The sequence below is a fragment of the Monopterus albus genome, unplaced genomic scaffold, assembly GCF_001952655.1.
Source record: "Monopterus albus unplaced genomic scaffold, M_albus_1.0 scaffold62.1, whole genome shotgun sequence".
In the NCBI taxonomy this organism is placed as follows: domain Eukaryota; kingdom Metazoa; phylum Chordata; class Actinopteri; order Synbranchiformes; family Synbranchidae; genus Monopterus; species Monopterus albus.
The window spans coordinates 2,951,010-2,965,449 of NW_018127942.1; the positions used below are offsets into that span (position 1 = coordinate 2,951,010).

The window sequence follows — 14,440 nt, forward strand, 5'->3', positions numbered from 1 at the left end:
TACAGTGCACATCTCTGCCTATGTAAGCATATATGCTTTTTCAAATTCCTCCATGGCTACACCTTCTGCAGCGACATGTCACACTTTATATACAGCATGTAAGCGACTTTGAATCACCTCTGTGTGTGTCTCGGAAAAACAAAGACTATTAAAAAAACAAGAAAAAAAGTGATTTTTGTCTTTGTGATGTGCAGTATATGTATATGGTATTATATATATATTCTTTCAGTAGCAGTAACAATCCCCAGCTGGCTTTTACCCATTGGTGCAAAGCAGTCAGTCCCACATAACTAGCAGCCCACAAGAAAATACCACGGTGGCCCTGAATCCAACACACAAGCTCTTCTAGCCCAAGCAGTCTGCTATAAAACTTGCCCCTCACATGCTTCAGAGTCTGTAGAGTCCATTCCAGGGACTGGAATTTCATTTCTTCTGTTTAATATTCAGTTCTGGGTAGTTAAGACTGTGACAGGATGAAGTGCTTTTTTCCTCTTGCTCAAACACAAAACTGGGGCTGTGAGCATCACAGGACAGACCACAAGGAGTGTTGCATCATTTGACACCATTTTGAAAGCTATCTAATTAGTGCTATCTTACTAAACTTAAGTAACAAAAGGGAAGCATATTAAAAACATGGAGCAGAGGTATTCAGCTTTCTTTATTTAACTGTTCATTTTGAAAAGGAAGTGGTTATGTGGTATCTTAGAATTCTTAGACCAATAGTTTGACAATTCGAAAATAATGTTTATTCACTTTCTTTCAGAGAATTAGACAAGAGGAGCTATACGCTTTTGTATTTGTCCAAAAATAATATTGGGCTAAATCCAGGAACATGTTAGCTTAGCTTAGCACAAAGACTGGAAACTGGGAAACAGATGGCTTGGCTCTGTCCAAAGGTAAGAAACATCTGGCTACAAGCACTATAAAGCTCAACTTAGACAACAAATGTTTATTAAATCTGTGCAAATGTCAAAGTGTAAAAACAACCTGTTTTTGCTGGAGTTAAGTGCGGGACTATTATATCTTACCACAGAGCGGTGACTTCCTAAAGTCTTCTCCTGTTGCTTTAACACTGTTTTATTAAGTTTGTAAGTATTACGTATTTAAAAAGATATAATGTGTTAATTGGGGAGCTATAGAGGTGCTATTGGATGGATTTTGGTACTTGTCAGACAGAGCCAGGCTAACTGCTTCTTCCTGTTTCCATTGCTAAGCTAAGCTAACTGCCTGCTGGCTATAGCCTAACACACAAATATGGGAGCAGTGAAAGTGAATGTTGAACTTTTAATTCTTCCATGTGCAGGCTACAGCTCAGTTCCACCTTGGTATAACATGCAGCACTGCAGAATGTTACAATTTTTTAAACGTATGCCAATACAATTTGCTGTCTCAATCCACTGATTACTCACAAATAAATGAACTCTGTTCTACTGTAATCGAATGGAAGTACAAAAGATGAATGTTAGCATGTATGTACAATAAGGCAACGTGAGAGCACCCACTCTCACGTTGTGGTATTCTCTGTCTGTTTTTTCATCTATCCCTCTTGTCTATAAGGTCCTGTTGTGAATGGCCTTCAGCACAACATTATTAGCTTTGCAACGGTCATATCTCCAGGGGAATTCTGTTCTCTCTCTCTTTTACAGGTCCGGAAACTCAAGTGTGTCAAGGCTGGTACTGTATCTAACACCAAACCTTGAAAGTTTAATACACACCTGTACACACAAACAAATGCAGACATGTATAGTACAATGATTCTCTCAACATACACATACACACCCAAAACATATTTACGAGGTGACGTGTGTGTGTGTGTGTGTGTGTGTGTGTGTGTGTGTGTGTGTGTGTGTGTGTGTGGGTGTGGGGGTGTGATGGGGCTCAGTTTGGCCTCAGGCCTCCCGCTGTGGATTCTGTATGGTCTCTCTCTCTGTCTCTCTCTCTCATCTCTTTCTTTCTCTTTCTCGTTTTCTCTCTGTCTTTCTGGCTGTTATCACACTGATACATTTCCTGCTCCTGGCACGGCTCCTGCATAGCTTATGGTTAAAGAAAGCTTTCATCTCTCCAGTGCCTTTAGGACACACACACTCACACCCACACATAGCACTGGTACGGGCCAGTGCTGCCCCGCCAGACCACAGGCCCAGACAAGCTCCGCTGGCACCAATAGACCTGATAACATCTTAGGCTTTATTTCATTTTGGCTTGTTCTGCTCTGCTCTGAGAAAGTCAGACTCAGAGAAGAGGGCTTTCTGGAAAAAAGTATGAATTATGCCAGTATACTGGGAGAGTATAGCCTCTTAACCTTGAGCAGTAAACTCCCCTGTCTGCAATGCCATCTATGGACATGACAGTGCAAGCCCTCTTTCATCTAAGAAACAGGCCAGAGCAGATGGTTCTTTTCTAGTCTCGTAGAGGTAGTACGGTATAGGTTTTATGAATTAAAGTGAAAGTATGAAGTAAGATTAGTTTAAAAAAACAAAACATATGTACATTTATGATCAATAATGTTAGCAGAGCAATTCTTAAGTGTCCTCCAGTTTAAAGGGCCTGTCCAACCAAATTATTTAAACCATGTAAAAAAAAAATTGGTTTTATTTGCTCAAGTTTGAATCCACACCTCAATACTTTTCTGTGGTCCTCACAGCACTATTAAAATATGTTTGTTTATAGAAAAAATATCGCTTGTAGTCTGGATAATCCAGACCTTGCTGTTTTCATTGTCTTTTTTGTGTTTTTTTTTTGTTTGTTTTTTTTAGGACTACAAATGAAACTCCCTTCATTTCAATTTTATTGGAGAAGAAGCTGAAATCTCAGAAATGTATGAACCTGGTCTTATAATTCAAAAATATTCATTTGTATGAGTAGGTCCCTGAGAAAATAATTTTTAAATTTTTTTTTGGTAATTTTCAGGTCCTTCCTGCCATTTATACAATTTTTACTTTTTACATGAAATAGCTAAAGTGTGTGTGTGTCTGTGTGTGTGTGTGTGTGTGTGTGTGTGTGTGTGTGTGTGTGTGTGTGTGTGTGTGTGTGTGTGGGTTGTGGTATGTGTGAAAGTCGTATCTATAATATGTGGTTTGCACAATAGCTTTATATAACACTGATTTATATTTAAATGACAAACCAACATAAAGGCAGCCTATGGTCATCATGTGTTCATGTGTAGTGTTTCCTCTCAGAGTAATTGCTCAAGACAAATAAGTGGATGAAATAAGGGGAATCGTAAGTGTACCATGAAAGGCTTTCAATATCTCTTGTGGGGAAGCTGCCTGTAAAAGGAAAAATACGGCCATAAATGCTGTCTCCTCATTTTCTTCTCCCACAGTCCCACCCAATCAGAGTGGGACACTAATAAGATAAGAGGAAAGGAACAACAACAGTGTAGCAAGTAGGATTACCCCTGTCTGACTGGCTAACAAGCACCATCTCTTTTCCTTTTCACAAATACTAATGTAGTCCTTTTCCTCCCAAAGGCAAACACACGCTACTTTTCAACAGAAAAATGGGAGTGGATGCTCTGGTCAGAAAATCTATCCTTTTACTCTTGAAAGGGCCATATAATGTGTAATGCACTAATGTGTGGCAGTCGCCACAATACATAAAACACACACACACATGAGGATTTCATTTGATAACCTAAAGAGTGTCTTCAGATTTGGAGAAAGGTGTACACACTTCTAAGCAGGTTCTTCTTTGAGTATTTGAAAGTATACATACACTTATACTGTAACTACAGTAGACTCTTTATGAAATTTGTTACATTACTCAGCACCGATGAAAGCACAGCTGTTATCACATATCACCACCAGAGAGGAGAAGCAAGAGGTAGCTCAAATAACCACAGTGCAGAAGTCGAATTACCTTAATTATAGCTATTTATGCAAAGAACATAAACACATTCACAGATTCCCACCGACACGACACAACTTATGGTCCATAGAAGCGAGTCCATAAAGCCCACATCATGATTCACTCAAAGGTCCACACAAAGTAGAATGTTTGTGTTGAATAGCAAAGCACCATCATCATTCTCCATGCGAAGCAAGGACGAGGTGTGAGGTTTCTAATGCCTCTTAAGTAAGGCTGTTAAGGAGCAAAGAGTCCACACATCTGGAAGACACAGTCAGTCGGCACATGTTGAAAGTTAGCGGTGGCGTTCGCAGTCCAAATTAGTGGCGAGTTTTATTCCCCCGCTGTGGTAGGAAAATATCAAATCTGCTGCCATATGAGTGCCATAAAGCCGGCTGTGGAGTGTTTGATGCCTTCATGTGGGAATCTTTACGCTATGTATGTATGTGTGTGTGTGTCTGTCTGAGTGCGTTTGGTGCTAGATGCAGCCCCTAATGTGAGACAGGAGTCAATGTATGCATTCCTACATGCACATACATGTGGTTCTTGTGTGGTGTATTCCCATTTTCTGCATCAATTTTTCAGTGTTTCTAACTGTGCAAAGAGCTATATGTGCGTGTGTGTCAGGTGACTGCGGCAGTGTGCGTGTGAAGCTGTGCCATTTTAGCAGCTCCCTTATAGACTTAGTTGACCTTGCTGGGTATAGCAGAGAATGCGTCTCAGACAGCAATTGCGGTGGTCCTGTCTGAGACGCACTATTATGAGCCAGCAACAGTAGGGGCCCATACTCAGGCAGAAACATGTACACTGTAATTGTATACACACACACACACACACACACACACACACACACCTATACACAAATATCTGAACATAAACCCTTAAACAGCGACATATAAATGGTGAATTAATTACTGTCATGGATTATTTTACCTTAATTTATAAGTTAAGACAAAAGATTTGGCTGCATGTTCTTGTAGGATCACTATAACTGCTCATCTGCAAATCTTAGGAAAACATGCAAAACATGTCCCATACTCTTTCATTAATTTGTTAGAAATGTATCATTAAAATTTAGAAATTATATGGACCAATAAAACATTTATTACATGGTGAATTATTCACTTTTTAGGTCCAAGCAGTGCATGCTTACTAGTGGCAGCTGAGTAGTTACTTACACAGAGTGAGCCAAATGCAGCATTTTGCATAAGTACGTGCTGATGAACAAAATTAATGAAATAGGAAGAGCCGTATATGGCTGTATTTAAAAGACTATCAATTTTTTTTCAAAAGTAATGTTCAGCCACCCTTGTGCATTGCTTGTGCAAACAGTATTGTCCTTAAAATATAGTCATCTGTAATGTTGACTGCATGGAACAAACTACCACCACATCTTTTTTCTTACTCTCACTTTTTCTTTTGCTTATTGTAACTTAAAGGTAGAAAAAAGAACACACGATAAGGAGACAGTTTATCATGAATTTGTGTGTGTTAGAGTTTGTATGTTCATGTTATTCAAAAAAATGGGGAAGGAGTGCGCTTCTTCTTTTTCCCCGCAGAGGAATAAGAAAATATTTGTCACTCCAAGGAACTGGGAAATACACACACACATATGAAAATAGACACATGCCTAACAGAAGACACAAAATAAATTCCCTGGCAAGTATTCAAAACACTCATGTAAGGACACATAAACACACAGAAAATGAGCACACATGAGACACACTTGCTGGCGCACACACATACACACATAAGTGTACACACACCACCTACACACAACTGCCACCATGTAACCCCTAATCACAACCCCAGAGCTTGGACATCAAATGAAGCAAGTTTAAAAAAAAAATCATCAGGAGTAATTAACGCATTTTCATATGCAAATGTGATTAATGCAAAACTACAAAGTCATTATGCAAATCGACTTTTCCTTGAGCCTCTGTACAAATATTCACAGCTCAAATCAGGGATCAGTCTCGCCATCTTTCTTTTTTTTTATCTCTACCCCTCTCCCTCTATCTCTCTCTCTCTCTCCCAGAGTAGAGATAATACATAAGTAGCATGTGAAGTTATTTCGAACTCATGCAGTGTGTGTGTTTTCATGCGATGTGCTGGGGCTATGGCATTACGCCGCCTGCCTACTGATTACTGGCTGCTTGGCAATGGAGCGAGACAGGGAAGCCGGTGTACAGCGGAAGGTATGAATATGCAAAAGCCTGATTGCTTTTCATGATTAAAGCCTATTTAATATGGAAATGAGAGCAAGCCAGGTGATTAAAGGAGCATTGGGTAGTGGGGCAAAAAAAAAACAGAGAGAGAGAGAAGAAGAAAGAAGAAAAACACCTCCAAATCCACATTGGTGGAGAGGTGTAGAAACTGGGACGTCACCGTTATTTAGTGACAGCAGCACGAAACCAGTGCTGAAAACTGCCTGACCTCTTTGGGCACAAAGGTCATTATCACCTTTGATACGTTTTGTAGGTTACACCACAGGTTATCATCCAGAAACTACTGTGACTCATTTAAGGTGAAAAAAAAATCCCTTGTCGCTCATTAGCTCAAGAAAAAATTATTTTATCACTTTAAAATGCGCTGCAACACATTTTCACACCCACAAAAATCTTGTACAAGTAGGTGTGACAGTTCTAAAATGGCGGGTATCACATTTAAAGTCTTTGATTATAAATCCAGAGCCTTTTTGGGACAGGTAAGTATCAGTATCATGTTGCGCTTGTAAGTAGCTTGCTACCTAAAAATATATATATAAACAAAAAAAAAAACAGCAACAACAAAGCAATGCAAAAACCTTCAGCCTGTTGTTGTGGTTTGACTGTTGCCCACAGATGTGACAGCAAAGAGATCAGTGGTGGACAGACAGAGAAACGGAAAGAGATGTTTAAGGATGTCATTGTCGTTCACATCGACTCATGAAATATTTACAGTGATCTCTATACACAGTGTTTGTGAGTGAGAGAGGCAGACAGAAGGAGAGAGAGAGGTTGTCATGATCTGACTTTGCCCTTATGTGCTGGATGTCTTAAAGTGCTCCGAGGGGGCCTAGCAGCCATCCTGGGAGGAGTTCAAAGCAGGGCCAGGGTCGTCTTAGCATGGTAACGCTCCCCTAGTGACAAACTCTCGCTTGCCTGATGACACGCATCATTCTTCACACACACACAAATTCATTCACGACACACATACATATATTAACATACTCTGACAAAGTCCACTCAGATACATACATAGTGCATGCATCAGCAAGAGAAATTCAGGGGGAAAAAAACTGAGCACCGGAGGGCCATTTTTCATCTGCGCCATGTGTACAAAAGAGTGTGCATATGTGTGTGATTGTGTGAATGTGTTTGCACCTTTCGGGGTTGAATCTGCTAGCCTTGCAGCATGTTAGCAGTTTAAGCGAGTGTGGTGACAGACAAAGAGGCCAGACAGGATATTATAAGACACAGCCAGGTAAAAAAAAAAAAATCCAGGAGGAGAGCAGAGGTTTAAGGGTTGTGCATACAGCACAAGCATTTCATGCACACTTCAGGGCATAATGTGTGCTTTTTCTCATGTCTTTTTGACCACCTGTACTGCAAATATATGTGTGTTATGGGTGCAAACTTCTCAGTACTACATGCAAACAAATGGGATTGAATTTCTCTTTGTGGGTGTGTGTGTGTGTGCTGCTAACACATAGGACTTAATTAGAACTAATAATGTAATCTAATTGGTTGAAACTTGAGACTGCCTTGAGTGGCAATCTAATGTGTAGAACAAAGCTCTCCTCCTGTCTCTTATTTGAGGCTTTGAGTGCTTTCAAGTCCTGCTCTCTCAGTGATAAGACTGTCTGTCGGCCTGAGTCACTAACTAACTGGCACTCTAACAGGCTGACTCACTCACTAACTCCACCTAAATGTTTTCCTCTGACCACCTAACAGACAAAGTGTTTATTTTTTCATTGCATAAAGATGTTTTTATGTTGCAACTGGGCTTCTGGGCTGGTCGCTGCTCAAGGCTGTTTAACTCTTGTTAAAATTCCAGAGAATAACTGAAACATTAGACAATTAACAAAAGCCATATTACTATCTAAAGTGCAAGAGCAGGGAGACACTGTCAAATGGATTGAATATTAAGTCTTTCTTTTACAGTCAACATGTTTTCTCCTGAGAAAACACTCTAAAAAATAATCTCCATGCTTTTTATTTTCTGAAATTAGCAGTGGCATCCAAAACTGTCACATATTGTTTGGGATCTCCTTAAATACATTTCTTTTTCCACTGCAAAAGACTGTGGACACACACAGCTGCTGGCCACACACAAAATTTCCTCATATGTACTGATTTCTGCACTGATGACAAAAGATGTCTAACATCAGCTTTGATTCTTAAATGAAAAAATGTGCAAACATATCATATGTGTCCCGGGACTTTTTACACAGCAGTTTGTGATATTTCATCCTAAAATTAAAAAAAAGTGAATGAATGTGTGATACACACTGAATTAAAAGTCAGTTTGTTAACAAAATATGTTGTGTACTCTAAAGATTTTGCCACTCAAATGTAATAAAAAAAATGTGTCGTGCACCTGCTGTGAACTCAAACAACCACAGCCTGCTGTCATACGGTTTACATTCAGACCTGTGACATCCACTCTTCTAGGCCACCGTTGCTTATGTAAATGTACTATAAACCAATATAACCACCCCGTTATGGTGGCAGCTGTGTAATATCTTTTTTAAATGATTGTAATTGTAAATTATTGTAATAATTATTAAAACTGTGCTGTCATTTTAACGTGTGACTCTACCCGTGGCTGCAACACAGTCAAATTACTGTGTTGCAATGTTTTTTTTTATTTTGAAGGGCTATTCTGTATTTTAAGATGGCAATAGCTTGGAAAATGACATGTGTACAACTTTATATACATAAAAATCTCCCCTTTAAGAAGACTTGTATGTATGTATACCAGTTGAACACTGTGGTGACCAGTCTGTTTGTTGAGATGTAATTCTGGCTGCTAACTTTTATGACATGTCTGTTTCCTATCTCTAACCAAGTCTTAGTTGGCGTAAACCTGGACAGCCTTCCCTGCTTTTGGGTGTGATGGTGACTGTCTCCTCTGATAACTTTGAGCTAGTTTCCCTCCAGCGCTGGCAGTCTACAGGCCTCCCCCTCCCACAACCAGATGAACGGCCTTGCTGCTTTATTAATCCTCTTCTCCTCACCACGCACACAGATGAATTTTAATCAGCTTTCTTAACCTCTTTTTTTCATATGCTGCAGGATTTCTTTACAAACAGACACGTGATGTGCACGGACACATGCGAAACACATACACACACCACACACACACTGGGGGCTGCTCCTCTATCACCTTCTTCCTCGCCTTTCACAATTGGTTTCAGCTGAAGAAGTCCTTCAGGCCTGCCAGTGTGTGTTTGGTGTGTGTTTGGATTTGTGCGCATGTGTGGTTATGTGTGTGATGTTTTACTTAGAAGGGAGCAGAATAGACAGACAGTGCAGCTCTCACTCACTCTAATGAAATCATCCCAGGCTACATTAATCCCTCCTGAAGGCCACTGTCAAAATAACAAGCAGCCGGGATTCTTTAAAGAGAGCTATCTGTCTTGGACAGGTGAGAGATGTGTACAAGTGCATGTTTTTTGCATCTACGTGTGTTTTTAAGAAATGTGCCTCTATACAGACAGGAGAGTTCTTTTCAGATTGTGTAATTAGAATTGAGCTACTTATTGGATCTTCTAATTGCATCCTCTTACAGTGTTTCAATCTCGTACCTCCTCTCTCCTGTTTAGGGCAGGTTCCTTTTGCTGGCGTCAGCCTCCTCTCTTCATCCTCTTCTCCTCTGGGGGTCACCTGGACACCCACCTCCACTGGAATGGACCCTCTACCAAGCTCCAGTGACCTGGACCCAGGAGAGATGGGAATGCCTGTGACCCCGCCACTCTCACCAGGCTTGGAGAATGACCTTGATCTGCTACCAGGCCCCCGGCAAAGACGACGTTTGTGCTCAATGAAAACCAGGATATCGCCCAGAGGGAAGTTGGTCTGGCACTGGCCGCAGGTCAGCAGATCATGCTCTCCAGGTCCTGCCCTCTGAGGGCTGGGGGTTGATGGCTCTGGAGATGGAGATCCTGCCCCTGGATCATGATTGGCTTCTGCTGCAAGAAAGGGAAGAGGAAAGATGTCAATCACTGATGTTTTTTTTTTTTTTAAGAGAGCAAGAAGGAAGATAGTGAGAGACATACAGACAAAAATACACAGTGAGGTTTAGTTATTCCTGATAACATTACCTAATAAAAGCCGTCTCTCCCTACCGTACAAGAGGAACATTACGTGATTACGAGATGAACATTCACAACTGTGCCACTTTTACGGTATAAAAACCTACTTTGCCTAGACAAACACCTGCGCAGCTTATCTGTGTCAGATCTGCGTGGGTGGGACCCAGCATATACACTGTATGTATACACGTGTGTGTGTGTGTGTGTGTGTGTGTGTGTATTTGCCCATGTGTTTGTGTGTGGCCAGGAAGCTATTCATCTCACAGTGCAGGCTGGGTTTCCGGTGAGGCTCCTCGCTGCTCTGAGCTGTCATAGCTAGATGGCTGCCTTCACCACGTGGGAGCCCCAGCTTGTGCAGAACAAAGTGTAGCGTAGCAGAGGCCACATCCACCAGAATGTGTATGTTCATGTTTGTGTGTATCAGAGAATAAGACAGAGAAAAGAAAAATGAGATGGAGCGAACAAAAGTGAGATGTGTAAGTGTGTGCGTGTACATGAATGGAGCTGCACACAGGTGAGTTCGAACACTGTATTCTCCACAGACAGAAAATCTATAAAGCCAAACCCGGGGTCCTGTTAAGAGAGTAAATCTCATTCTTCACAGATCTGACACGGTCATTAATAACCATTACACCCCCCCCACCCCGTGGCGAAGACTGACTCCCTCAGCTTAACGTAAATCCCGCATGGACAGCCTCCATTTTTTTTAACATTACCCTGATGTACCAGTATGAAAATGTGTCCTCTTCTAAAAAGCCCTGAGGAAACCTGAAGCTCCAGAGACTGTAGGGGCATCTGAGTGAGCAGATACCCAGGGAGAGGTGTTGATGCCTGGGAGAGGAGCAGAGCAGCGCCCGCCCATGTCTGCTGATCCTCCACTTCAAGCACCCACATCTCCCTCCCCGCATTTCTCTTTGCCTTCTCTTTATCTCTCTTTCTCCAAACATGATACCCTAATAATTGCAAAGATTAGACAAAGAGGGTGTGTGGTGGTTTATGTGAGGCTTGTGTGTTGGTGTGTAGTTATCAGAGCCAAGATCCTAAACTCTCTTATCGCCCGTCGCAAACTGTCAGGAAGGTGTTGCTCCTCTAAACTCCCAGTCATAAACATTCAACTCAGGCAGAGTTCCGGATTAAAATTACACACATTTTTACCAAATTTAATATTTCAGATATTTCTTTGCAATTTTGAATCCCCTCCCTACCCAACCATCCACCCACACAAACACACACACACGCACACACACAAGTTCCAGTCCACTCACTTCGCCCTGGAGTGATGAGCCGATGCCAAATATCTTTTCTCTAAATGGTGATGGGTTCCTGGACGCCTGCCAAATAATTTCCATCTCATAATCTTTGGCAGCAAAGAGGGAACACAAACACATATTTACCTATAGTTCACAGCTTGTGACCATAATTCACATGAAGTAATGTTCCAGAGTGCTCACATAAGCCATGGAACTGTGTGCATGCATGCATAAGTGCAATGCATATAGGACTATGTAGGAAATATATTTGCTAACACCAAACCAGACAGGTGGCTTGAGGCCCAGATCCTCGTGTCATAAATGATAAAAAGTCAACATCAAGTCAACGAGTTGACAGACACCTGGGCATTTGAACTCGACTTTCTCTCTGAGAGAGACAAATAAAGTAGGGCCTGTTTGTTAACCTATGGTTGAGTAACATGGCCTGGGGGCAGATGGCAGTAATTAGCAGGCGTTGGCAATGTCACCGTGCCACTGAAATATCAGTTGGACAGCTTCTAAAACACCACACCCCTCTCTGAGACCCGTTCACTCGTGTCCCAAGGCTCACCTGTGTGAGAAAAACACATGTGCAAGATGGAACCAAGCATGGTATGCTTGCAAGGAGAAAAAAATGTAAAAAAAAAAAAAAAAAAAAAAAAAAAAAAAAAAAAAAAAAAAAAAAAAAAAAAAAAACATGGACACAAACAAGCTGAAATGGAAACATATGCACGAAGGAAAAACACACTAATGTAGCCTATCATGGTGACAGACAGTGTCTAATTCCTCTGTATAAACTCCGATGTGAGAGGAACATGCTTGATAGATAAGGGAGCAGAGCAGACGCACTGTCAAACATGCCATCGCTGAGAAGGCGTGATGATAGCAATAAAACCCAGCTGTCTAGCATGATACCACACATACTTTATTTCTCTCTCTTGGTCTCTCTCTGTCTTTCTTACACACACATACACAGAGTTATATTTACCCGGTGACAGTCCTGCTACTCTGCCTTATCAAGTGTGAGGTAAGTCAGGCAGCCTTAGAGCACCCCCTATCAGTTTGATGAAGAGAGAGTCAGTCAGTCACTGCTGCTGCTGTTACTGCACCATATGTACTAGGTGGGAGACGCAGCTGAAGACAATAGGCCTATTTCACCAATATTTCTATTTGTGTAAAAGATTGAAAAATATTCAAGCACCTAGCCAGAAAGCCCTTAATGAAGAGAAAATGTTGCCAGAGGTGATGGACTGTTTGCAGCTGAGGTGGTGTTTTTAAATTTGCTGTCAAAATGAGTATATGTTATGATAAATGTGATATGCTCGTCAGTGGCTTTCAAAGTACTGGCCAGGTAAAACAAGCTAGGCAGGTAAAACATTCCAAAGTGTATAAACTTCATGAGCACCCTAGGCTCCTGCCATTTTGTCTGACATTAATAACCCCTATAAATTCCTCTCGGCCGTAATTATTGTGTCCATCCTTACATGCTCTTCTGTCTCAGTGATGACTCTTTTTGTTATTTCATTTTGCCTGAGTTATAAGTGAAGTCAAATAAAAATGTACAATACTGTTTGACAAGTTCTACCCTTCCCTGGGTCTAATAATAAGACTGAGAAAATGTAATTCTACTGGATGTGAGACATTTGTTTTTATTAATGATGTGAATTTGATGAGATTCTTCTGAGCAGCATGACAGAAAGCCATAAAACTATTTTCCACTGACGCTAAAGTTCTGACCTTACACAACATTTTAATGCCAGCTGCACTCGCTGTTCTCCTGGTAAAAGGCAGGGTACGGCCAGGGGCGCTTATATAACACTCGACCATACTGTATGGGTTCCAACCTGCCTCCCTTTTCTTTGTTTTACCCTTCCAATTCTGTGAGCTAAACACACACACACACATGCAACACAATCATGCATGTGTAAACCCCACAGGGAAAACCGGATAAGATTCACGCTGTCATTTCAAATAAATGACACCAGCAATGTTGCAGATGGTTGCAATCAAAATTCAAACAACAAGCGGCCTCGCTTAGCCTATCCTTTTTTCTCGGCTGCGAATGCCAAGAAGAGCTGCAATAGTATGCATTGTGTAAGGCCAAGCCTGTGTGTTTCATTAGTTTATCACCGTTTAATCTGTAGCGTTCTCATTTCTTATCATAAATCCTTGATTATCAACCTAAGAGGGAGCAAAATACGGCTCTGTGCCTGATTGTGACTTCTCTGTAAATCATTATAAATGACTAAGTTATGAGATGTGACAATCGAACCTATAAATAAAAATTTCCAAACAATTAGAGATATAATAGTGATAATAAAAAGGAGCTGTATAACATTGCAAAACTGATTGTATTCAGTAATAATGAAATATTGAAAGAAAATCAAAGAACAGACTGCAGCAGCTCGCAGTAAATCATAAATCGCTTACCAGTCATCTCCTGTGAGATTATCATCCGGTTGCCACAGTGTGTGAATATTTACTGTGGTGTTGCAGTTCTTACAGTGGGTTTCTCCCCAGCATTTGATAACCATATGGTGCAAATAAAGAAGAAAACATTAACTGTTTCACAAATAGCATGCCAGTGCAGAGAGTAAACTGTTATCTCAAAACATTTCCATAGCTGGATACACAAAACAAACCCCTATAACGATGCTGATATTGGATATAAAGATATATGTATATAAAATGCCAGTCTCTGAACAGTGAAGGTCTTTGATGCAGAAACCCAGTTGTTCCTCATTAATGTTTGAGTGATACATAAGGATATTCTGATGACAGATCTCTGAATCACTGACTGAACAATGCTCAGAAAGCTTAGAAGTGATGTTTGCAAGACTCCTGACAAAACAAAAGATGAGCTATAAACTGAAGGCCAGACTGACCTTAAACAGAATAACTTGTTACACATGATTTGTTGGAGTGTAAACGTATACAGTTTGCATACATGGTCAAGCTTTCTGTAGAGTTATGTTTGTGCACTTTTACAGTATATATGATGAGTGTACGTGTGTCTGCTTGCCTTGGTGCATACATGTACACA

At 40.8% G+C, this 14,440-nt stretch overlaps 1 protein-coding gene across 3 annotated transcripts in view; it reads right to left on the reverse strand.

The window, feature by feature from the left end:
- Positions 1-14,440, reverse strand: part of bcl11bb (BCL11 transcription factor B b) — a 31,455-nt gene that overhangs the window by 12,845 nt on the left and 4,170 nt on the right. For 2 of the 3 annotated variants that reach the window (XM_020603832.1, XM_020603830.1), the window contains exon 2: positions 9,641-10,024. In XM_020603832.1, coding sequence (XP_020459488.1) covers positions 9,641-10,024 — 384 coding nt within the window. The remainder of the gene's footprint in view (positions 1-9,640; positions 10,025-14,440) is intronic. The other variant, XM_020603831.1, reaches the window with a different exon arrangement.